This window comes from Bombina bombina, chromosome 5, assembly GCF_027579735.1.
Source record: "Bombina bombina isolate aBomBom1 chromosome 5, aBomBom1.pri, whole genome shotgun sequence".
Lineage (NCBI taxonomy): Eukaryota > Metazoa > Chordata > Amphibia > Anura > Bombinatoridae > Bombina > Bombina bombina.
Window position 1 is genome coordinate 877,899,583 of NC_069503.1, and position 25,184 is coordinate 877,924,766.

General features: G+C 39.6%; 1 protein-coding gene across 1 annotated transcript in view; it reads left to right on the top strand.

The window, feature by feature from the left end:
• Positions 1-25,184, top strand: part of UBE2V2 (ubiquitin conjugating enzyme E2 V2) — a 47,427-nt gene that overhangs the window by 17,116 nt on the left and 5,127 nt on the right. The window contains exons 2-3 of the mRNA XM_053715030.1: positions 17,054-17,202; positions 18,033-18,158. Of these exons, the coding sequence (XP_053571005.1) occupies positions 17,054-17,202; positions 18,033-18,158 (275 nt within the window). The remainder of the gene's footprint in view (positions 1-17,053; positions 17,203-18,032; positions 18,159-25,184) is intronic.

The following is a 25,184-nucleotide window of genomic DNA, read 5'->3' on the forward strand; positions in this document are numbered from 1 at the left end:
ATGTAACACTCTACTGACACCTTCAAAAAGGAAAGCGTTCTGAGAGATTTAACCCCTCAAATGTATACTTAACCTCTACTCCTCACCAGCCTCTTATGATTCCCCCTCCTCTTAGGTGCTTTACGGGTGCGCTGTGTTATCACATTGCAGCCGATCGTGGCATTGAACTGAATGTAGCACGCTCCTGCATCTGTAGTAGCCAGTGTGGAAGCGTACTATATTTAACAGCATGCCCGTGATGCACTTTTGAAAAAAAACACAGAATCAGAAGAGGCAGGTGAGGAACGGAAGGTAAGTATATCTGTGGGGGGTTACATTTCTCACATTGCTTTCGTTATTTAAGGTGTCGCTAGGATAATTATGTAACATTATTATTTAAGTTTACTGTCCCTTTAAGATGTTAAGGCAGCACTTGCCAAATTTCTTTCAAGTTCAGGAGCCAGCCTCAAAAATTATTTTTGGCGTTGCATTTTCTATAATGAAAGTGCACACGCTTATTAAATATCATATCGTTTTAGGGGGCATATACTTTGTATTTTGCATATTTGTTAAATATCAAGGTAATGTTTAATAATTATGCTTAGAATAAATTTAATGTCCTCTAAAATAGCATAATATTTAGGAATATGTCTATGGCACACATTTTACAATGACTATAATATATTCTTGTGTTGTATAAATTATAAACATAAAAAATGTTGGCAATAACAAGTCTATGAAGACTTTTGAATACGTTTCCTGGGCAAATAACCTTTATTGGGACACATTGTATAAAATTATACCAGTATCTACCATTCTGGTGTTCATAGTATATTCTAATATGAATTATACCGTATCTGGGGCCAATTCAAAACGAAAGCAGCCTGATTTCAGTGAAAATAGCATCCGTACTAACTGCCAGAATACTTGACAGACAGTAGCTCTCCCTGTGACAAAGATTTGTGCTCGTTATTCAGAACTTTTCCCCCCTTAAATTTCCCATTAATCTGTCACATTTTGTTCTCATGGTATTCTTTGTTAAATAGCTTGCCTAAGTAATTAGTATATAGCCTCCATGTGTCTGGAGCACTAGAAACGTTTAACCATTTTATACAATGTTGAACACTAGATGGCAGTAGTGTTTGCACAATGTATAAACTCCAGACATGTCATGAAAGAACTTGCTTCCTGTGAGTATGATCCTACACTTTGTTTTCTTGGGGTGTCATTGGTCTGGGCTGCCAGCTAATTGTCACACCCTCAGACCCATGGAATCATATTCCCAGGAGCGAAGGTGAGGTATCCAGCTGTCAGGCCTTCACTTCTCTACTTCCAAGGAGCAGGACAAGGGCTTTCTCCAAGGTCCAAATACTTTCACGTTTAGGGTTTATTTTAATTTTTGTTTCCTTTTCAGCTTATAATATATTTTTTTTATTAATTTTATAAGCTAAGCATTCAAAAGTTGTAGCTTAAAGTGATGGTAAATCCTAGCATTTTTTAAACAGTAGGATTTACCAGTGGAACAAATAAAGGGGGCTTTCAGTCATGAAGCATAAAATACTTCATGCTGAAAGTTCCTTTATTTGTTGGAAGCGTTCACTGCACTGAGCTTCTCAGGATTATTTGCAGAGGCTCAGATGTGTGCTGGGTATGTGTTATACATACACACACAGTAGACTAGAACATAACATTATGTTGTACTGTGCCTTTAATTGCATAGACAAATATTTAGGGAAGATCATTTAAGTGCTTGTTTGGGAACTCTGTTTAGTTATGTCTATGATGAAGCCAAATGGTAATTGTGTATAAAGTTACTTGGATTAAAAAGTATATATTTTTTTCATATTGCTCAGTTAATAGAATATCTGATTCATTTTAAGAAATAAACAGTAATTTATTTATCTGATGCAAAATGTCAAACCAGGGGTGTCCATTCTTTTCACATCAGGGGACACTTTTCTATAACACTTTAAATGAGCACTACTTCAGATAGGTACTCACCATAGTTTTGGCATGTGCCAATATCTGCATAACAAGCACATATCAAGACAAATTTGTACAGGATCTCAACTAATAATCTGTTCCATTTATTCTACTGTACACATTTTGTTCTTTAATGTAAATATAATTATATCAAATTATGTTAAAACAACAAAAAACATTTTTTTTCAGACAAAGTTTGAAGAATTGGAGGACCAGATAAAATCTTCTGAATAGTCATCAGCAGTGTGGACATAATCTAAAGGGACAGTCTCTACTCAAGAATTTTGTATAGTTTGAAAGATAGATAATCCCTTTTACCAGTTTAGCATAACAAACACGGCTATATTAATATATATTATTTTTACCTCTGTAATTACCTTGTGTCTAAGCCTCTGCAAACTGCCCCCTTATCACAATGCTATCTACAGACTTGCACTTTAGCCAATCGGTGCAGACTCATTTGTTACTCCACAGGAATGAGCAGAGTATTCTCTGTATGACACACGTTACCTAGCACTGTCTTGTTGTAAAAACCTAATAAAATGCACTAAAGGTGGCCTGCACGCAGAGATTTAGAGTTTTAAAAGTTATAAAAGTATAATGGATAGTAAAGGCTTTATCTTTCTTTTTAAACAATAATATTTTTTGGAGTAGACTGTCCCTTTAATGGAAACTTAAAAAAATATTTTCATTAGCTCCTCCTGCCATAGCTTTCAAATTAACAATATTTTGTTAATCTTAAGAGTTTGTTTCTAAGAGGTACTGTCTTTTTCTTGTGCTTGTTAGGGAGTGAAGTTTTTCAATTTTTATTTCATAATTTGTTACATTAGAAATGTCATAACTTTTCACTTTTAAAGGCATCTTAAAGGGACATGAAACTTTCCAATTTACTATTATCAAATGTGATCCTTTTTTTTTGTGGATTGTTTGTCGAAGAATAGGCTTAGTAGCATCAATGCACTACTGGGAGCTAGTTTAATGCATTGGATGAGCCAATAACAAGAGGCAAATATGTGCAGCCTACCTAGGTATGCTCTTTAACAGCATTGTTTAAAATTGGATGTTCTCTGAATCATGATAGTTTCATTTTGACTTTGTCTCTTTAAGTTAAAAAACAAACAACAAAGATAGGCCTAAATTCAATGCCAGATCTCTAGACAAGGAGCTGCCATAATATTAAAGCTCTTGTCAGGAATTATAAATATACAAATAAAAGTTGCACAGATCTATACCCGTTGGCTCTTATACAATCCTGCTCCCACAAGCAGGTAAAATAATGGGATCAAACTGAGCCACACCGCTTGTAACATCTGTTTAACAATTAAATGGAGTTATCGAAAGCTTGGATACATTTGAACAAACTTAGCAAACTGAAAAGAGGTGATACTTATTAGTAAAGTAAGAGTAACACATCGGCCCACTAAACTTTTTCTAAAAGACATTCTGTGGAGAATCTATTGGCACAGTGATTTTCAACTTTTTTTTGCCGTGGCACACTTTTTTACATTTTACAAAATCCTACATTGTAGCCTAATACAGCATATATACAGTGTATGTATATATATATATATATATATATATATATATATATATATATATATACACTGTACTATGCTGCCATGCCTCCTACAAACTATACATGACATATTGACATTCATTTACAATCATAATGATTGTCTGTGAATGAATGTCAATGTCATGGTTGTAAATGATATAACAAAGAAAGATAGGGTACAGCGCTAGACCAATCCTACTATGCCTAACTATGGTAATTGTCTCCTCCCTAGACAATTCAAAAGATATAAATTAGTAATGCAATAGGTATAGAAGGCGCTAAAAAGCAGTCGAATTTATAGATATGTGGTATCACTTTGTAGATAAATGAACCAATACTAGTATAAAATGAAATAGCAATTTTAATCAATAAAAAACACTCAGAGTATAACTAAAACCCATCAAAGGTTAAAATTCAAAATTCAGATAAAAAATCTCATAAACAGCTAAAACATATATGTGTTGTTACCAGATAAACATTCACACTGCTCATTCAACATTACAATCTCTCAGAATCTTATAGTACATAACAAACTATATAGTTGCCAGTATCACAAGTGTCCAGCTGATACTTTCTCTTATGGGGATCCCCAACTTAGATTCTTATAGTTTCGGGCTAAATTGGGCTAAATTATCTGCAGTTATCCAACACAAGTTACTAATATGTGTGTCCCCGGATGTCAGCGTCCTCGCTTCACCTTCAGTAGCTTATTTTCACTATGGCTACAGATCAAAGTGATTTATCTCATTCCCTTACCGCTGTATTAGTGATTGGAACAGTCAATGGTACTGAATTGAGCTGGGAGGCTCTCTTACCTCCTCTAAGTGTCTACTTGTCGGCCTCCTCACCTGACCCGACACTACGGCTTCTCCTTCGGTTCCTGGCGTTCAAATTTCCGTGAGTGACGTCACCCGGTTCCCGGATCCTAGGTGACTACTTGCGCAAGTAATTTCCACGGATGTATCCAGACGATCCTCTGCACTTCAGTACACCAGGGTACGCAGAGTTCAGCTTAGCTGCAAATGTCAAACAGCCCACAGTAAATGGCAGGAAAGTCCTCTACGCGTTTCAACCCCTTTCAGGGTCTTTATCAAGATACCACTTCCTGCATCCTCTGTCCTTAAATACTCTCTCTATACAGGTGATTCGCTGTTGCTCCAATTCCTTTTCAGCAGGTACGTATTTCCTGGGGGGGAAAAAAAACGGTAGCCACACATGTTCATTCTTCACATAGCCATTTTCGAAACATCTAATACCAGTCCCATATTACTGGAATCTCTAATATTCAAATTCAGACAACACAACTTCCATACAATCAAGCTAAACATATTACCAAACTGAGAATACTTAAAACTGAGAATACTTAAAATGGAAACTCCATTCTAAACCATGTTAAACATAACCAATGGATAAAAGTACAAATCATATCTATAAAATTATGTCTATAAAAATCTATAACAATTAATACCACCACTATTATAAAAATATATATATATATATATATATATATATATATATATATATATATAAAATGACTTAAGATATAGACTGGTTGTAAATGATGCCTGATGAGCCTGTCGCATACCTCCCAATATTTCAAAATTTGAAAGAGAGACACCCCCGCACTGTTGTCAGTCTGCCGCGGCACATCTGAGGATCTCTCACGGCACACTGGTTGAAAAACACTGTATTAGCATATTCTTATACACTGTGACCGGTCACATTTTAATAATAATTTATTTTAATAAATTTATTTAATTTTGTATGAAATTTGTGAAAAATCATTGAAGATTAATTTAATTTTCTCCCTTTTTTTGCTGTGAGCGCTGTTATACTACACACCTTTTGTCCATGCTCTTGTAAGGAAGCATGTGCAGCTTGGGAGACCATGTGATATTCGTCACAAGTGTGAAGGCTGAGACTTGTATCAATACTCTTCCCTACATTCAAAGAAGTAAACTGGAACATTGTTTAAAGGACAGTCTAGTCCCAATACTTATTATTTATTACTTATTGTTACTTACCAGACAACATCTTGCAACAGATTCCACATATGAGCTTGTAAGTAGTACATGAAACTTTAAATGATAGTTTATTAGCAGCCCAAAATGGCAGCCAAGCTCCGCCCACAGCTTTCTTCTAGTCTACTTAGCTGTTATCTTGTATGATAGTTTAGCAGTGCACAAAAGAGGGATGGAGCAAAAGAGAGGGATGGAGAGAGACGGAGGAAAAGAGAGGGATGGAGAGAGAGAGAGCAAGAGGTGGGACCGCTGTACTGCAAAAAATGGCCCGTGTAAACTGGCTTTAGGACTAGTATCCATTATATTTCACTGGGATTCATGTGATCGTAGGCATGTCTGACACTTTGGAACTGTACTGCTGACTCTGAAGGACCAAATTCCTTGACAGATGTACTATTTGTGTTGATCATCAATATCTTTTAAACTCATTCATAAGGCTCATTCACAACAAACATTTATTAAAGGGACAGTCTACACCAGAATTGTTATTGTTTTAAAAGATACATAATCCCTTTTTTACCCATTCCCCAGTTTTGCATAACCAACACAGTTATATTTATATATGTTTTACCTCTGTGATTATCTTGTATCTAAGCCTCTGCAAACTGACCCTTTATTTCAGTTCTTTTGACAGACTTGCAGTTTAGCCAATCAGTGATGGCTCCCAGGTAACTTCATGTGCATGAGCACAGTGTTATCTATATGAAAAACATGAACTAACACCCTCTAGTGGTGAAAAACCTGTTAAAATGCATTCTTAAGAGGCGGCTTTCAAGGTCTAAGAAATTAGCATATGAACCTCCTAGGTTAAAGGGACAGTATACACTCATTTTCATATAACTGCATGTAATAGACACTACTATAAAGAATAAGGTACACAGATACTGATATAAAAATCCAGTATAAAACTGTTTAAAAACTTACTTAGAAGCTTTCAGTTTAGCTTTGTTGAAAAGGTAGCTGGAAAACCCACTGCAAGTGGGAAATAAGACACTCCCCCCTCCCCCTTCTTTTGCATATGAAAAGACCCTTTACACAAACAGGAGCAAGCTGGAGAAGGTAGCTGGCGGTATTCACATAAAACTTTGGGGCTTGGTTAGGAGTCTGAAAATCTGAGCAATGTTATTTAAAAATAAGCAAAACTAAACATTTTTTTTTTTTTTTAAACTTAATGGGCTATATAAATAGATCATCTACAAAACATTTATGCAAAGAAAAAATGAGTCTATAATGTCCCTTTAAGCTTTCAACTAAGAATACCAAGAGAACAAAGAAAAATTGGGGATAAAAGTAAATTGGAAAATTTGTTTAAAATTACATGCCCTATCTGAATCATGAAAGTTTTTTTTGGACTAGACTGTCCCTTTAACAAGGGTTTTGGCCTTGTTGAAAGTGAGGCTACTTTAACCTCTAGTCTTGGCTCTAGTTGCTTTTACTTTGTTTTCCTTTTGTGGAAGCTGCCGCCAAACTTCAATGAATCAGCCACCAGCTTTTGACTTCCCAGATTTTTCTGAAAGCTTCTTTCCTGTTCATTGAATTTTGCTAAATTAAAAGTATGTTCTTAACCATTTAAGAAATTATAGTTTACTGCAGTAGTTTAAAATGTGTATAAATGCTAATTCATTACAGCAGGTAATTTTAAAACAAGTGACCCTGCAGGGGTTAAACACATAGTGTACTGCTTGGGAGCTGCAGACATGGTCACTGACCCAATTGGAGGCAGAAGTCGCATTACTCTTTGTGCGACTACAGCTGCTGATTGGGTGACCAGAAGTTTCCACTTGGAACCAGCAGTACTTTATGGCTCCTAAGCTGTACTTTAACTGTGTTTAGTCCCTACTGGTTAAACACCTGGTGTGCTGTAGGGTTGCTAGTGTTTAAATAACATGCTCTACTGAATGTACCTTCAAATAAAAAAAAAAAAAAAAAAAAAAGGAAAAACCTGTCATACTGAGAATCCACCACTAGACTGCACCAATACATAATAAACATCATAAATCCAGAAATATAAATGGACATAATAGCACTTATCAAAGTGGGCCTATTTGGCGCCCTACATGATCCTTAGAAACGACTATTTATACATTTTATTATCATTATTATTAAATCAAAGTAATAAGACCATTCCTTAGGTAAAACAATGGAACAGATATGAAATTGGTTTTTAAAAAAAAGAAAGTTTATTTTTTTTTAACGTGTTGTCTGATGACTGTCTTTAGAAACACTGAGGAATGCCAGAGGAGGTAGTCTTGATGCCATCAATATCAGGAAATTTACAGAACGTGTGAACTAATCAGCTTCTCTGTAATTTCTATTAGCCAGAGACTGAAGTTCTCCATAACCTGTGGAATAGCGCTTTTGAATATATACCCCAGATGACATGTGCCCAACAGCTTGTGATCAACAGAAAACTTAAACAATTCAGAACGTGCAGCAGTTCTTCAGTGCCTCCACCCTGACATAAATACATGGGAAGTGCAGATTGCACGTAAAATCCTTGCTTGAAAAATAGTCTTGTCCCTTCCTTCTTTAAAGCAAATTGCATTGCATGCTGTATTGTTATTCTGCTTTATTATTTTGGTTAAACATCCCATCACAGTGCTAGAATTGGAGCTAATAACATCCTGCATTCTTCAGAAGAGTATATAGAATAAGAAAAATAACATTCCTCAAGTCTTCTTAACAAAACTGAACCTTTATTGTTGCTATAAGGGGGTCCAAACAAAAAATGCAAGTTTGAAACGTCCTGCATTTTTTTTTACACCTTTTATTGTTGCTATAAGTGGGTCCGGTTTTAGTAAGAAGACTAGAAAGCTGTTTTTTTCTTATTCTATATATTCCATTTATAGTGAGAGTAGGGCTCCCATTGTTTAAAGGAACAGTCTACACTAAAATCGTTATTATTTGAAAAGATAGATAATGCATTTACTACCCATTTCTCCAACATAGGTGTGTCCGGTCCACGGCGTCATCCTTACTTGTGGGATATTCTCTTCCCCAACAGGAAATGGCAAAGAGCCCAGCAAAGCTGGTCACATGATCCCTCCTAGGCTCCGCCTACCCCAGTCATTCTCTTTGCCGTTGTACAGGCAACATCTCCACGGAGATGGCTTAGAGTTTTTTAGTGTTTAACTGTAGTTTTTATTATTCAATCAAGAGTTTGTTATTTTAAAATAGTGCTGGTATGTACTATTTACTCAGAAACAGAAAAGAGATGAAGATTTCTGTTTGTATGAGGAAAATGATTTTAGCACCGTAACTAAAATCCATGGCTGTTCCACACAGGACTGTTGAGAGCAATTAACTTCAGTTGGGGGAACAGTGTGCAGTCTCTTACTGCTTGAGGTATGACACATTCTAACAAGACGATGTAATGCTGGAAGCTGTCATTTTCCCTATGGGATCCGGTAAGCCATGTTTATTAAGATAGTAAATAAGGGCTTCACAAGGGCTTATTAAGACTGTAGACTTTTTCTGGGCTAAATCGATTCATTATTAACACATATTTAGCCTTGAGGAATCATTTATTCTGGGTATTTTGATATGATTATATCGGCAGGCACTGTTTTAGACACCTTATTCTTTAGGGGCTTTCCCTAATCATAGTCAGAGCCTCATTTTCGCGCCGGTATGGCGCACTTGTTTTTGAGGACAGCATGGCATGCAGCTGCATGTGTGTGGAGCTCTGATACATAGAAAAGTCTTTCTGAAGGCATCATTTGGTATCGTATTCCCCTTTGGGCTTGGTTGGGTCTCAGCAAAGCAGATTCCAGGGACTGTAAAGGGGTTAAATATAAAAACGGCTCCGGTTCCGTTATTTTAAGGGTTAAAGCTTCCAAATTTGGTGTGCAATACTTTTAAGGCTTTAAGACACTGTGGTGAAATTTTGGTGAATTTTGAACAATTCCTTCATACTTTTTCGCAATTGCAGTAATAAAGTGTGTTTAGTTTAAAATTTAAAGTGACAGTAACGGTTTTATTTTAAAACGTTTTTTGTGCTTTGTTATCAAGTTTATGCCTGTTTAACATGTCTGAACTACCAGATAGATTGTGTTCTGACTGTGGGGAAACCAAGGTTCCTTCTCATTTAACTATATGTATTTTATGTCATAAAAAAAAAAAAAATTTAGTAAAAATGATGCCCAAGATGATTCCTCAAGTGAGGGGAGTAAGCATGGTACTGCATCATCCCCTCCTTCGTCTACACCAGTCTTGCCCATACAGGAGGCCCCTAGTTCATCTAGTGCGCCAATACTCCTTACTATGCAACATTTAACGGCTGTAATGGATAATTCTATCAAAAACATTTTAGCCAATATGCCCACTTATCAGCGAAAGCGCGACTGCTCTGTTTTAGTAAATTCTGTAGAGCATGAGAACGCTGATGATATGGTTTCTGAAGGGCCCCTACACCAGTCTGAGGGGGCCAGGGAGGTTTTGTCTGAGGGAGAAATTTCAGATTCAGGAAACATTTCTCAACAAGCTGAACCTGATGTGATTACTTTTAAATTTAAGTTGGAACATCTCCGCGCTCTGCTTAAGGAGGTGTTATCCAATTTGGATGATTGTGATTATCTGGTCATTCCAGAACCACTATATAAAATGGAAAAGTTCTTAGAGGCCCCGGGGCCCCCCGAAGCTTTTCCTATATCCAAGCGGGTGGCGTACATTGTTAGTAAAGAATGGGACAGGCCCGGTATACCTTTAGTACCTCCCCCCATTTTTAAAAAATTGTTTTCCTATAGTCGACCCCAGAAAGGACTGATGGCAGACAGTCCCCAAGGTCGAGGGGGCGGTTTCTACTCTACACAAGCGCGCCACTATACCCATAGAAGATAGTTGTGCTTTCCAAGATCCTATGGATAAAAAATGAGAAGGTCTGCTAAAAAAAGATGTTTGTTCAGCAAGGTTCCCTTCTACAACCAATTGCATGCATTGTCCCTGTCACTGCAGCCGCGTGTTTCTAGTTTGATGAGCTAGGAAAGGCGATTATTAGTAATTCTTCTTCTTATGAGGAGATTATGGACAGAATTCGTGCGCTTAAATTGGCTAATTCTTTCACCCTAGACGCCACCTTGCAATTGGCTAGGTTAGCGGCGAAAAAATTCTGGGTTTGCTATTGTGGCGCAGAGCGCTTTGGTTAAAATCTTGGGCAGCGGATGCGTCTTCCAAGAACAAATTGCTTGACATTCCTTTCAAGGGGAAAACACTCTTTGGCCCTGACTTGAAAGAGATTATCTCTGATATCACTGGGGGCAAGGGCCACGCCCTTCCTCAGGATAGGTCTTTTCAAGACCAAAAATAAACCTAAGTTTCGTCCCTTTCGCAGAAACGGATCAGCCCCAAGGGCTACGTCCTCTAAGCAGGAAGGTAATACTTCTCAAGCCAATCCAGCCTGGAGACCTATGCAAGGCTGGAACAAAGGAAGCAGGCCAGGAAACCTGCCACTGCTACCAAGACAGCATGAAATGCGGGCCCCCGATCCGGGACCGGATCTGGTGGGGGGCAGACTCTCTCTCTTCGCTCAGGCTTGGGCAAGAGATGTTCTGGATCCTTGGGCGCTAGAAATAGTCTCCCAAGGTTATTCTCTGGAGTTCAAGGGGCTTCCTCCAAGGGGGAGGTTCCACAGGTCTCAGTTGTCTTCAGACCACATAAGAAGACAGGCATTCTTACATTGGGTAGAAGACCTGCTAAAAATGGGAGTGATTCATCCTGTTCCATTAGGAGAACAAGGGATGGGGTTCTACTCCAATCTGTTCATAGTTCCCAAAAAAGAGGGAACGTTCAGACCAATCTTAGATCTCAAGATCTTGAACAAGTTTCTCAAGGTTCCATCGTTCAAGATGGAAACCATTCGAACACTTCTTCCTTCCATCCAGGAAGGTCAATTCATGACCAAGGTGGATTTCAAGGATGCGTATCTACATATTCCTATCCACAAGGAACATCATCGGTTCCTAAGGTTTGCATTCCTGGACAAGCATTTCCAGTTCGTGGCGTTTTCTTTCGGATTAGCCACTGCTCCTAGGATTTTCTCATAGGTACTAGGGTCCCTTCTGGCGGTGCTAAGACCAAGGGGCATTGCTGTAGTACCTTACTTGGACGACATTCTGATTCGAGCGTCGTCCCTTCCTCAAGTAAAGGCTCACACGGACATTGTCCTGGCCTTTCTCCGATCTCACGGATGGAAAGTGAACGTGGAAAAGAGTTCTCTATCTCCGTCAACGAGGGTTCCCTTCTTGGGAACTATAATAGACTCCTTAGAAATGAGGATTTTTCTGACAGAAGCCAGAAAAACAAAACTTCTAGACTCTTGTCGGATACTTCATTCCGTTCCTCTTCCTTCCATAGCGCAGTGCATGGAAGTGATAGGTTTGATGGTAGCGGCAATGGACATAGTTCCTTTCGTGCGCATTCATCTAAGACCATTACAACTGTTCATGCTCAGTCAGTGGAATGGGGACTATTCAGACTTGTCTCCGAAGATACAAGTAAATCAGAGGACCAGAGACTCATTCCGTTGGTGGCTGTCCCTGGACAACCTGTCACAAGGGATGACCTTCCGCAGACCAGAGTGGGTCATTGTCACGACCGACGCCAGTCTGATGGGCTGGGGCGCGGTCTGGGGATCCCTGAAAGCTCAGGGTCTTTGGTCTCGGGTAGAATCTCTTCTACCGATAAATATTCTGGAACTGAGAGCGATATTCAATGCTCTCAAAGCTTGGCCTCAGCTAGCGAGGGCCAAGTTCATACATCAACCATCAGGGGGGAACAAGGAGTTCCCTAGCGATGGAAGAAGTGACCAAAATCATTCTATGGGCGGAGTCTCACTCCTGCCACCTGTCTGCTATCCACATCCCAGGAGTGGAAAATTGGGAAGCGGATTTTCTGAGTCGTCAGACATTGCATCCGGGGGAGTGGGAACTCCATCCGGAAATCTTTGCCCAAGTCACTCAACCGTGGGGCATTCCAGACATGGATCTGATGGCCTCTCGTCAGAACTTTAGAGTTCCTTACTACGGGTACAGATCCAGGGATCCCAAGGCGGCTCTAGTGGATGCACTAGTAGCACCTTGGACCTTCAAACTAGCTTATGTGTTCCCGCCGTTTCCTCTCATCCCCAGGCTGGTAGCCAGGATCAATCAGGAGAGGGCGTCGGTGATTTTGATAGCTCCTGCGTGGCCACGCAGGACTTGGTATGCAGATCTGGTGAATATGTCATCGGCTCCACCATGGAAGCTACCTTTGAGACGAGACCTTCTTGTTCTAGGTCCGTTCGACCCACTCCAGCTGACTGCTTGGAGATTGAACGCTTGATCTTATCAAAGCGAGGGTTCTCAGATTCTGTTATTAATACTCTTGTTCAGGCCTGAAAGCCTGTAACCAGAAAAATTACCACATAATTTGGTATATCTGTTGGTGTGAATCTGCAGGATTCCCTTGGGACAAGGTTAAGATTCCTAAGAGTCTATCCTTCCTTCGAGAAGGATTGGAAAAAGGATTATCTGCAAGTTCCTTGATGGGACAGATTTCTGCCTTGTCTGTGTTACTTCACAAAAAGCTGGCAGCTGTGCCAGATGTTCTAGCCTTTGTTCAGGCTCTGGTTAGAATCAAGCCTGTTTACAAAATTTTGATTCCTCCTTGGAGTCTCAACCTAGTTCTTTCAGTTCTTCAGGGGGTTCCGTTTGAACCCTTACATTCCGTTGATATTAAGTTATTATCTTGGAAAGTTTTGTTTTTGGTTGCAATTTCTTCTGCTAGAAGAGTTTCAGAATTATCTGCTCTGCAGTGTTCTTCTCCTTATCTGGTGTTCCATGCAGATAAGGTGGTTTTGCGTACTAAACCTGGTTTTCTTCCAAAAGTTGTTTCTAACAAAACCATTAACCAGGAGATAGTTGTGCCTTCTTTGTGTCCTAATCTAGTTTCAAAGAAGGAACGTTTGTTGCACAACTTGGATGTAGTTCGTGCTCTCAAATTTTACTTAGCAGCTGCTAAGGATTTCAGACAAACTTCGTCTTTGTTTGTTGTTTATTCTGGTAAACGGAGAGGTCAAAAAAGCAACTTCTACCTCTCTCTCCTTCTGGATTAAAAGCATTATCCGATTGGCTTATGAGACTGCCGGACGGCAGCCTCCTGAAAGAATCGCAGCTCACTCCACTAGGGCTGTGGCTTCCACATGGGCCTTCAAGAACGAGGCTTCTGTTGATCAGATATGTAAGGCAGCGACTTGGTCTTCACTGCACACTTTTTCTAAATTTTACAAATTTGATACTTTTGCTTCTTCTGAGGCTATTTTTTGGGAGAAAGGTTTTGCAAGCCGTGGTGCCTTCCATTTAGGTGACCTGATTTGCTCCCTCCCTTCATCCGTGTCCTAAAGCTTTGGTATTGGTTCCCACAAGTAAGGATGACGCCGTGGACCGGACACACCTATGTTGGAGAAAACAGAATTTATGTTTACCTGATAAATTACTTTCTCCAACGGTGTGTCCGGTCCACGGCCCGCCCTGGTTTTTTTAATCAGGTCTGATAATTTATTTTCTTTAACTACAGTCACCACGGTAACATATGGTTTCTCCTATGCAAATATTCCTCCTTAACGTCGGTCGAATGACTGGGGTAGGCGGAGCCTAGGAGGGATCATGTGACCAGCTTTGCTGGGCTCTTTGCCATTTCCTGTTGGGGAAGAGAATATCCCACAATTAAGGATGACGCCGTGGACCGGACACACCGTTGGAGAAAGTAATTTATCAGGTAAACATAAATTCTGTTTCCCCAGCTTTGCACAACCAACGCTGTTATATTAATATACTTTATAACATTTAAACCTCCAAATGTCTGCCCGTTTCTAAGCCACTAAAGACAGCCTCTTATCACATGCTTTTTTTATTAGCTTTTTACAACAAGAGACTGCTGGCTCATGTGGGCCATATAGATAACTTGTTCACGCCCGGGGAGTTATTTATAGGGGTACTAAACCCAATTTTTTTTCTTTAATCATTCAGATAGAACATGCAATTTTAAGCAACTTTCTAATTTATTCCTATTTTTCGTTGTTTACATTCCTGCTTTTTTCAAATAAAGATAGCAAGATAATTAATACAAATTGATAATAGGAGTAAATTAGAAAGTTGCTTAAAATTGCATATTCTATCTGAATCATGAAAGAAAAAAAAATAGGGTAGCTATTAGTATCCCTTTAAGATTTAGCACAACACAGTACTAAATTCAAGTCAATAGATAATAAATAAAAATTCATGTGATTAGGGGGCTGTTGGAAGATGCTTAGATACAAGGTAATCAGAGGTAAAAGGTATATTAATTCAGTGCTTTACGAATATGTTCAAAAATTAGGAGCCAGTAAGAATATTAAGGAGCCAGGCATATTTTTAGGAGCCAGATAGTTGGATTTGTATACAGATATATGGAGAATACCCCAAAAAGTTAGGAGCCAGGGGTAAAATTCTAGGAGCCAGTGGCTCCCAGGCTCCTGGGTTTGTCGAGCCCTGTATTAATTTAACTTTGTTGGTTATGCAAAACTGGGGAATGGGTAATAAAGGGATTATGTATCTTAAAAAAAAAAAAAAAAAAATCTATTGTAGACTGTCCCTTTAATTATTCTCCTGCATTTTGCTAGAATGTATTTGTTGCATCTTTTTTTTGTCTTTCTCACATACTGAGGAACCTCTAAACCTTGGCCAGTTTGCCCCTAAATCAATCTGACTTTGCAATCCAGACTGCAATGCTGAGCAACCCTATATTGCAAATATAGAAATGTATAAAAAATATAAGATATAAGACCCTGTAACTATGATTCAGTTCCAAGAAAGAAGCAGCTACTGTGAGTAAAACTGTTGACTAAGAGTACTTTATCTTATAGCATTTTATCATGTATTGCAATGGCAACAATAGCCATGTCAGTGGTATTTGCTGCCTTACCAGCCCAGTAACATTGAGACTAGTGGCATTTAGCATGTGCACACGGCATACTTGTGTATGCTTTGTGGGTTGTGAGCACAAGAAAAGTTACCCTAACGTCTGTGATAACATTTCTTGCAAACACTAGCATATTGCAAAGCACATTCAGTTACATGTGTCTGTTTTGTTGTTTTCTTCATCTCTGTATTCATTTCCAACCTTATAAAGGACTACAATGTTTTCCCTACTTTATTTTGGGCACATATTATTAATTATAATTATTATTATTATTATTATTATTATTATTATTATTATTATTATTATTATTATCATTTATTTGTATAGCGCCACCAAATTCCGTAGTGCTGGGTACAATGATAGGGGTATACAATGACAAAGATTTGTGATACAATACAAAACATAACAAGACTAAACAAATCTAGCACATGAGGAAGAGGACCCTGCTCCGGAGAGCTTATAGTCTATAGTTGATATCCTTAGACTCAAACTTATTACAGAAAAGTCTGCAATTCCAAGTTTTCAAAGCATTATCATTAACTTAAAATATTACAATGAAGTCCCATGAATGGGGAAAAAAAGTTAATTATGGTTCCAGACAATTTTTATTCAGTGGTGTAGTTTGGATGTAGGCAACCTATGCCTCAAAAATCAATGAATTTAAATGTTCATTTCTTGAAAAATAAGAAAAACTATTTGTTGCCCTTATCTTTTAAGATGCAAGGTTTTGTCAATTTAACATCAGCTTTGATGTTAAACAAGACTTAAAGTGATGGTAAATCCTAACGTTTGTGAATCGCTAGGATTTACCATTATAACAAATAAAGGGGACTTTCAGTCATGAAGTATAAAATACTTCATGCTGAAAGTTCCTTTATTTGTTTGAAGCGTTAGCTGCACTGAGCTGATCAGAACTCTATTTTGCTTTGAGGTAACGTTTCCACCTCTTAGTAAATAGCCGTGTGGGCCCGCTGGCGACAAGCTGGCGAAAGGCATGGTTGTCTCCTGTACTTTCTACTTACTACAAAAAGCTTGTCCCCATGAACTGACATAGTTCAGAACTAATTTGGCTATAATTTACAGATGCAAGCTTTTTGTTAGAAATTTGTAAGTGCTGGTGTTTTACTCTTTATACTAATCAAGACGTTGGAGAGTTGAATTTTTTTGTTACGTCGTGGAGCAGCCAGAGATGCATTAGAAACTGAAGTTCAAGTTTGAAAGTTTACTGTTTCTGTAAAGTTGGGAAAACTGGAGGTAGATGTGAAGGCAAGGAATGCAATACAAGCAAAATCGCACTCAATGTCCTAATCCTCCATATTTAATATACTGTTGCTGCTTCTGTTTGACAATAACTAGGTAGGTATATTCTTTCCAAAGTTATATGAATCAGTTTAAATCTTGCATTTATGTTGGCTCCCATGTTTCAATTTTTAATGTTTTTTTTTTTTTTTTAATTCCTTGGAAATCTTTATAGTATAACATTTCAGACTTATGTCAATATATAAGTTAAAATACAGTGTCCTATAAATAGTTTTTGTTCATTTGCTTGATTTTTGATTTTCTTTCTTTCTGTTTTTACCAGGAATTAAGGTTCCTCGTAATTTTCGATTATTGGAAGAACTTGAAGAAGGGCAGAAAGGTGTAGGAGATGGCACAGTCAGCTGGGGCCTTGAAGACGACGAAGATATGACTCTCACTAGGTGGACAGGAATGATAATTGGGCCACCCCGGGTCAGTGTTAACAGAAATACTCATTATTTATTAGAGCTTTCAAATTAAACAAATTGGTAACCTTTGGTTACCTGAAAGAAGTAAATAGCTGAGGTGTAGGTAGACTACCTTATCATTTGTTTTTTATTATTGCATTAAAATAATATTCCCTAAGTGTTCATAACTTGTAAATAAATACTTTATTTGTGGTTTTGCTTTTTGTTTACATAGCTCTTCTATAACACTGCATTATTGACATTTTTTGCATAGGCGTTGCCACCCAGCCAGTATTTTACTGACATGGCTGTTATTTTTTAAGATTCAGATTAAAGTTGAAAATAAATATTAAATATAGAATTAACTGCTACCATAGTCCGACTTCTTCAAACTGTATTGGAATCTAATTATAAACTAATGACCATTTAAAATCTGCCCTAGCAACTTTGTTCATGATTTATCCTGTATCATTATTTATGCTTATAAGTTTGGGCCATATTTTCTTTTCCTTCAGAGTGGCAACTCTGTGTGTAGGTGGTTGATACAACAGGCAAAACAGCTATTTCACTTGGTAAAATAAAGATTAAGGAGCTATTTGTAAACTATTTTATATACTCCAGCAGAAAAAGGGGAGTAAAAATTGTATTAAGACAAGTGGTTCCTATAGTATAGCTCAATACATTCTTTATTCATATCCGCGCTTTTAAAGAACTGTTAATCTATATATGCAGTTTTATAAGTATGTTATTGAGGTTATTCCCCGCCTTCCTCTAGTTATGGGTGCTGCCGTGCCCAAATCTGTTACCACCTGGCTACTTCATAATGAAAACAAAACTTTTTTTTTTCTCTTGCAGACAAACTTTGAAAATAGAATTTACAGCTTGAAAATAGAATGTGGACCTAAATATCCAGAAGCCCCTCCAACAGTTAGATTTGTAACAAAAATGAATATGAATGGAATAAATAATTCAAATGGAGTGGTAAGAGAAAGCTATATAATATTGTAACTGTCTTTTAATGTGACAACATTCTAATTGTGTAAACATGCCAAGCATTCTAGGTGTTTGGAGCACTACATGGCAGGAAATAGTGCTGCCATCTAGTGCTCTTGCAAATGGATATTCTTGCGAAACTACTGTCATATAGTGCTCCAGAAAAGGGCAGGCTCTTAAAGGGCCATTGTACACTAATTTTTTTTCTTTGCATAAATGTTTTGTAGATCTATTTATAAAGCCCATAAAGTTTGTTTTTTAATTTTTTTTTTATAATTTTGCTTATTTTTAAATAACATTGCTCTGATTTGAAATTTCAAATAAAACAAGCCCCAAAGTTTTATTTGAATACCGTCAGCTACCTTCTCTAGCATGCTCCTGTTTGTGTAAAGGGTCTTTTCATATGCAAAAGAAGGGGGAGGAGGGAGTGTCTTATTTCCAACTTGCAGTGGGCTTTCCAACTGCCTTTTCAACAGAGCTAAACTGAAAGCTTCTAAGCACGTTTTTAAACCATTTTATACTGGAGTTTTATATCAGTATCTGTGCATCTTATTCTTTATAGTAGTGTCTATTACATGCAGTTATATGAAAATGAGTGTATACTGTCCCTTAAGTGTTCATCCCTACTTTTCAACCAAAGATACTAAGAGAACAAAGACAAATTGATAACAGAAGTAAATTTAGAAAGTTGTTTAAAATTGCGTGCTCTATTTGAACCATGAAAGAGAAATTTTGGGTTTCACAACCCTTTAACCCTTTGAGTGCTAAGCACTTTCCCACCTGGGTGCTAAGGTTTTTTAAATTTTTCTTTTTTCTTTTTAAAAATTATTTTTTTTTAAATTTTTTTTTAAAATTTCAAAACCCTAAGACTTACACTGTTGGAAAGGTTAGGCGATTACCTTTCCAACGGTGGGTCTTGGGGGTCTGTAGCTGCTTAGATGCCTGAGATACAGGCTTCTGATTCTGGTAAGAGGCTTCTGATTCTGGTAAGATCGTTTCTATATATTTGATTAGACAGGGTCACAGTGTGGCTCCTTTTATCTTATAAAATATAGGGTAATACCCTCGGAAGGGGGCTATTGAACAGGGGGGATTTTATTATGCATAAAAATTGTGTTTTACTGCATTTGTTTGAGATGAGGCTGTGTGGAACACAGTTCATAGCGAGAGATTGAGGCAGGCTTTTTTGGCGTGTTCTCTCGAGTGCAGGGGCGAGCACTCCATGTGACCGAGTGTGGCCTCTGCAACTTCCTCTTTCTCAACCTGCGTTCGGAGGAGACAAAAGCTGTTTCTTGTAGTCCGGGTTATAGGAGGTGGTGAGTGGCCTGGCCATTGGGATATAAAGGTGCTATTTATTTTTTGATTAAGTCCGCAATAAAGGCGCAAGCTATGGAGGACTCTGATATATTAGAGGATACTCCCTCTTTATCTAAAACCATTAACTGTGTATATTGTGAGGAGGTTCCAGTTGCACCGCCGACGCAACTCTGTTCCACATGCTTTGACAATATTGCTATTTCCAAAAAGAATAAAGTATTTAGTACGACTGAGCCGTCTACCTCTGAGGGTTCTCCGCCCCACAAGGTGCCTTACCTGCAATTATCTCCGATTACAAAAGCAGTTCCCCAGGACACTACTAATCCTGCTGCGGGAGGGGCCCTTTGGCCTCCATACATCTCCGATCAATTACAGACGGCGGTTTCTTCGGCCATTAATGCGATGCCTCATCCTACTAAGCGCAGGCAGAAGGTACAGCACTGGCTATCCATCCCAGGGGTCTTCAACTCCACTGGATGTCTCTGACAGATTATCCGCTGAGGAGGACAACTCCGACTTATCAGAGGATGTCGCTTCTGGGTTGGAATCCGCTACGTCTAGGTCTCCGTGTGCGGAGGAGCCAGATTTTACATTTAAGATGGAGCATTTGCGCTTTCTGCTGAAGAGGTGCCTGCTACGTTGGAGGTTCCGGAACCGAAACTCCTGGAGGAACCCAGTCAAGATGGTTAACATTAAGAATGATTGGGAGAAACTTGGTTCGCCCTTTTCCCCCTCTTCTTTTAAAAAACTTTTCCCCGTTCCAGACGCGCAGCTTGAACTGTGGGGAACCGTCTCTAAGGTGGATGGTGCTATCTCCACGCTCGCTAAGAGAATGACTATTCCGCTTGAGGATAGCTCCTCTTTCAAGGAACCCATGGATAAAAAGATGAAGTCCATGTTGCGGAAGATGATGTGGCTACCTACTGGTATGACGCTCTATCAGCAATGGTCGAGGTGGAGAAGTCTCTCGATTAAATTCTAGAACGAAACAGGGCCTTGAGTGGCACATTCGTTCATTTGTGATGCTAACATGCAGATTATTCGCCTGAATGCGAAGACGTCCGTTTTTTCTGTTTTAGCCCGCAGGGCTTGTGGCTAAAGTTGTGGTCTGCTGACATGATTTCTAAGTCTTGTTTGCTTTCCCTCCCATTCAAGGGGAAGGTGTTTTTTGGCCCGGGCCTGGATTCTATCATATCTACAGTCACGGGTGGCAAGGGTGCCTTCTTGCCTCAGGATAAGAAGGCTAAACCTAAGGGATCTACTTTTCGTCCAGACAAGTCTCAGCGCCAGCAGCCTGCCGCAAAGTCGGAGCAATCCAAGGGATCTTGGAAGGCAGCTAACGCTTGGAAAAAGTCCAAGCAGAACAAGAAGCCCGCCTAATCAAAGTTGGCATGAAGGGGAGGCCCCCGGTCCGTCCTCGGATCATGTAGAGGGCAGACTATTTCTTTTTGCGGAGGCCTGGAGAAGAGACGTTATAGACCCTTGGGTTCTGGAGGTCGTATCCCAGGGTCACAGAAAAGGTTTCAAGTCTTATCCGCCCAGAGGCAGATTCCTCCTGTCAAACATATCTTCGAGACCAGAAAAGAGAGATGCCTTCCTGGGGTCTGTGAGGGATCTCTCGTCTCTTGGGGTAATCATCCCAGTCCCTCTGGCAGAAAGAGGTCTGGGGTATTATTCAAACCTTTTTCGTGGCCCCAAAGGAGGAGGGTACGTTTCGTCCAATTCTGGACCTATCGGCCCTAAACAAATTTTTGTCAGTTCCATCATTCAAGAGGGAGACGATCAGGTCAAATTTGCCCCTGGTTCAAAGGGGCAATTCATGACTATAGACTTGAAGGACACTTACCTTCACATTCCAATCCACAAGGATCACTTTGGGGTTTCTAAGATTCGCCTGTCTGGACCAGCACTTCCAGTTTGTGGCCCTTCCGTTTTGGTCTGGCGACTGCCCCAAGAGTCTTCACAAAGGTTCTGGGAGCTCTTCTCGTAGTAGCGAGAGTCAGAGGAATTGCAGTGGCACCTTATCTGGACGATACAAAAATACTAGTAGATGTTAGATGCGCATATTGCATGTGAATATATGTCTACTAAACAAATGATAAACAGTGTGTTGCTGTGAGATATGCTAATGTCAACACAAATAATGAGTGTATATTGCAAAAAAATGCAAGTGAGTGCAAAAACATACAACTGTTCTCTAGTAAGTGGACAGTGAACAGCAGTAAATATACGTTTAAATGTGTTAATTGTAAAAGTCTGCTCTTAAAGCTACCATATACAGTCAATAACATAACATATTATCAAAACAAATATACAAAAATCATGTAATTCAATATACTTGTGAGTACCAATGTCCATGAAAAATCCCAAAAAGACGTGTACCAAAAAAACTCCTTCATATGTATCACAAACGAACAAAAAGGAATGCGAGAGACCGGAGGCTGCAAACTTCTTCCACAAACTTGGTGGCGATGCAAGTGTAGTATAGAGGTAGAACAGAAGAGGGCGCCACAATAGTGCACAATCAGTGTTACTTGGTCTCAATACACACAATACAAATTATACTTACAAAGTATAAATTACTTGATAAGTGCCACAAATGCCTGCTGGACCTTTTATTAGCTGTCCAGAAAGCTATCCTCTCGATGTTGTTGTGCAGTAACCCAATCGAAGCAGTGCTCTCATAGGTTATGTAGAAGACACCCGTAGGACAAATACTTCAGGTTCTGTTAGATTAAGTAAGGAATTCTCCTCAATGCGCTGAGAAAAGGTTTTAAACAGCGGGTGGAAGCTAAACACCGTTAGCTATAGCGGATTCCAGAAAGTGATTATTAAGTTGTGAAACAAATGTCCAAAAATAATATAGACTTTAATTAAAATGTGCAAGTAACACACAACATGTTTCCCGGTCGTAGTGACTGCTTCATCAGGTGTGTAAAAACATAAAATGTTTCACGACTTAAAAAGCCCTGTTCGGCATCTATAACCATCTAGGGCGCATGAGGATAGCTTTCTGGACAGCTAATAAAGGTCCAGCAGGCATTTGTGGCACTTATCAAGTGCTTTATACTTTATCTGGCCGATATCCTGGTCCAGGCTCCGTACTACAGTCTTGCAGAGAATCACTCGAGAGCTCTTCTCCTTCGGTCCCACGGGTGGAAGATAAACTAAGGAAAGAGTTCATTGGTCCCCAGCAACAGGGGAGAATTCCTGGGTACGATAATAGATTCTTCAGCAATGAAGATATTTTTGACAGATCAGAGACGTTGCAAACTTGCGTCCAACTGTCTAGCTCTTCAGACATCCTCCAGGACATCTGTGACCAGGTGTATGGAGGTGATCGGGCTCATGGTATCCAGCATAGATGTGATTCCATTCGCCAGGTTCCATCTCAGACCGCTTCAGCTGTGCATGTTGAGACAATGGGACGGCGATAATTTCAGATCTGTCCCATCAGATATCTCTAAACAGACCGGTGAGGGAGTCCCTATCTTGGTGGACCCGACCGGGGCAGTTGTCTTGGGACATCCTTTTTGAGACCATCCTGGGAGATTGTGACCACAGATGCAAGTCTATCAGGATGGGGAGCTGTTTGGGGTGCCAAAAAGGCACAGGGCAGATTAACTCAAGAAGAGTGGACTCTACCTATACATATTATGGAAATTTGAGCGATATTCAACGCTCTGAGGGCTTGGCCCCTTCTGGGGTCGTCCTGATTCATCAGATTCCAGTCGGACAACATTACCTCGGTGGCTTACATAAACCATCAGAGGGGGACGAGAAGCTCCCTAGCCATAGGGAAGTTTCTCGGAGCCTGGAATGGGCGGAGACTCACAATCTGGTCGCGATTCAGGTATCCCCAGGCGTAACTGATAGATGCCTTAACGGTACTCTGGGACTTCAACCTAATTTACATATTTTCACTGTTACCTCTTCTACCTTGGGTAGTGGCCCACATCAAGCAGGAGCAAGCTTCGGCTATTCCGATTGCTCCGTCGTGGCCATGGAGGATGTGGTTTGCGGATCTGGTGGCGATGTCGTTATCTCCGCCGTGTAAGTTACCTTGTTGCAGGAATTTGCTGGTTCATGGTCACTTTCTACATGAAAATCTCGATTCTCTGAGGCTGACTGCATGGAGAATGAACAGCTAGTCTTAGCCAAGAGAGGATTTTCTAAAAAAGTGATTGACACACTTGTTCAGACCAGGAAACCGGTCACTCGACGGATCTACCACAAGGTGTGGAGGACCTACTTGTCCTGGTGTGAGGAACGAGGATATCCCTGGCATAAGGTCAGGGTATCCAGGATTTTGGCCTTTCTCCAGGATGGTCTGAATAAGGGTCTTGCCACAAGTTCCCTAAAGGGACAGATCTCTGCATCATCTCTACTGTTGCATAAGAAGCTTGTGGAGCTTCATGACATTTAGTCCTCTCTTCTGTTCAGGCTCTGGTTAGGATCAGGCCTGTCTTCAGGAATCTGGCTCCTCCTTGGAGCTTAAACTTGGTTCTTAAGGTCTTGCAGAGGGCTCCGTTTGAGCCTATGCATGCACTTGACATTAAGGTTCTTTCATGGAAAGTCCTATTACTGGCTATTGCATCGGCGCTCAAAGTCTCTGAGTTAGCGGCCTTGCAATGTGAGCCTCCCTACTTAGTTTTTCATGCAGATAAAGCTTTTCTTTGCACTGGATTAGGATTTCTTCCCAAGGTGGTGTCTAGTTGTAATATCAATCAGGAAATAGTAGTTCCTTTTTTGTGTCCTTACCTTCTTCTTTGAAGGATAGGTTACTTCATAATCTGGACGTGGTTCGGGCGTTGAAGTTTTATTTTCAGGCCACGAAGGAGTTCAGGCAGACTTTGTCCTTATTTGTTGTGTATTCAGGGGGCTTCTGCCACTTATATCTTTTTGGTTGAGGAATATGATCCCTCTGACATATGAGACAGCGGAACACAAGTCTCCTCAGAGGATTACGGTTCACTGGACTAGAGCTGTGGCCTCTTCTTGGGCCTTAGATTTGTAATGCGGCCACTTGGTCTTCCTTACATACTTTTGCAAAATTTTATAAATTTGACGTTTTTGCTTCGGTGGAAGCAACTTTTGGGAGAAAGGTTCTGCAGGCTGTGGTGCCCTCAGTTTAGGGTCTGTCTCCTTTTACCCTCCCATTTTTTTTCATTCAATGTCCTCTAGAGCATTGGGTATTTGTTCCCACAAGTAATGAATGAAGCAGTGGACTCTCCTCCCCATTAAGATGGAAAACATAAATTATGCTTACCTGATAATTTAATTTCCATATGTGGGAGGAGAGTCCACTGCATCCACCTGTTTCTCTGGTGGGTGGACCTAAATGTATTCTTAATCTTCTGGCACCATTTATTCCCTGATATTTCTGCTACTGTTCCTTGTTCCCTTGGCAGAATGACTGGGGGATGACGGGAGTGGGGGTGGTATTTAAGCCTTTGGCTCCTCCTGGTGGCCAGGTTATTAATTCCCACTAGTAATGAATGAAGCAGAGGACTCTCCTCCCACAGATGGAAATTTAAATGATCAGGTAAGCATAATTTGTTTTTTGCAATATGCTTTCATTATGTATTAGGCCTGCTTTACCTGTGTCCTTTTTTTTTTTTTTTTTTTTTTCTTTCTTTTTTAATTCTAACAATTGGAAATGCACACTGCAGATTTCAAAAGCCTAACCTTGCCAGA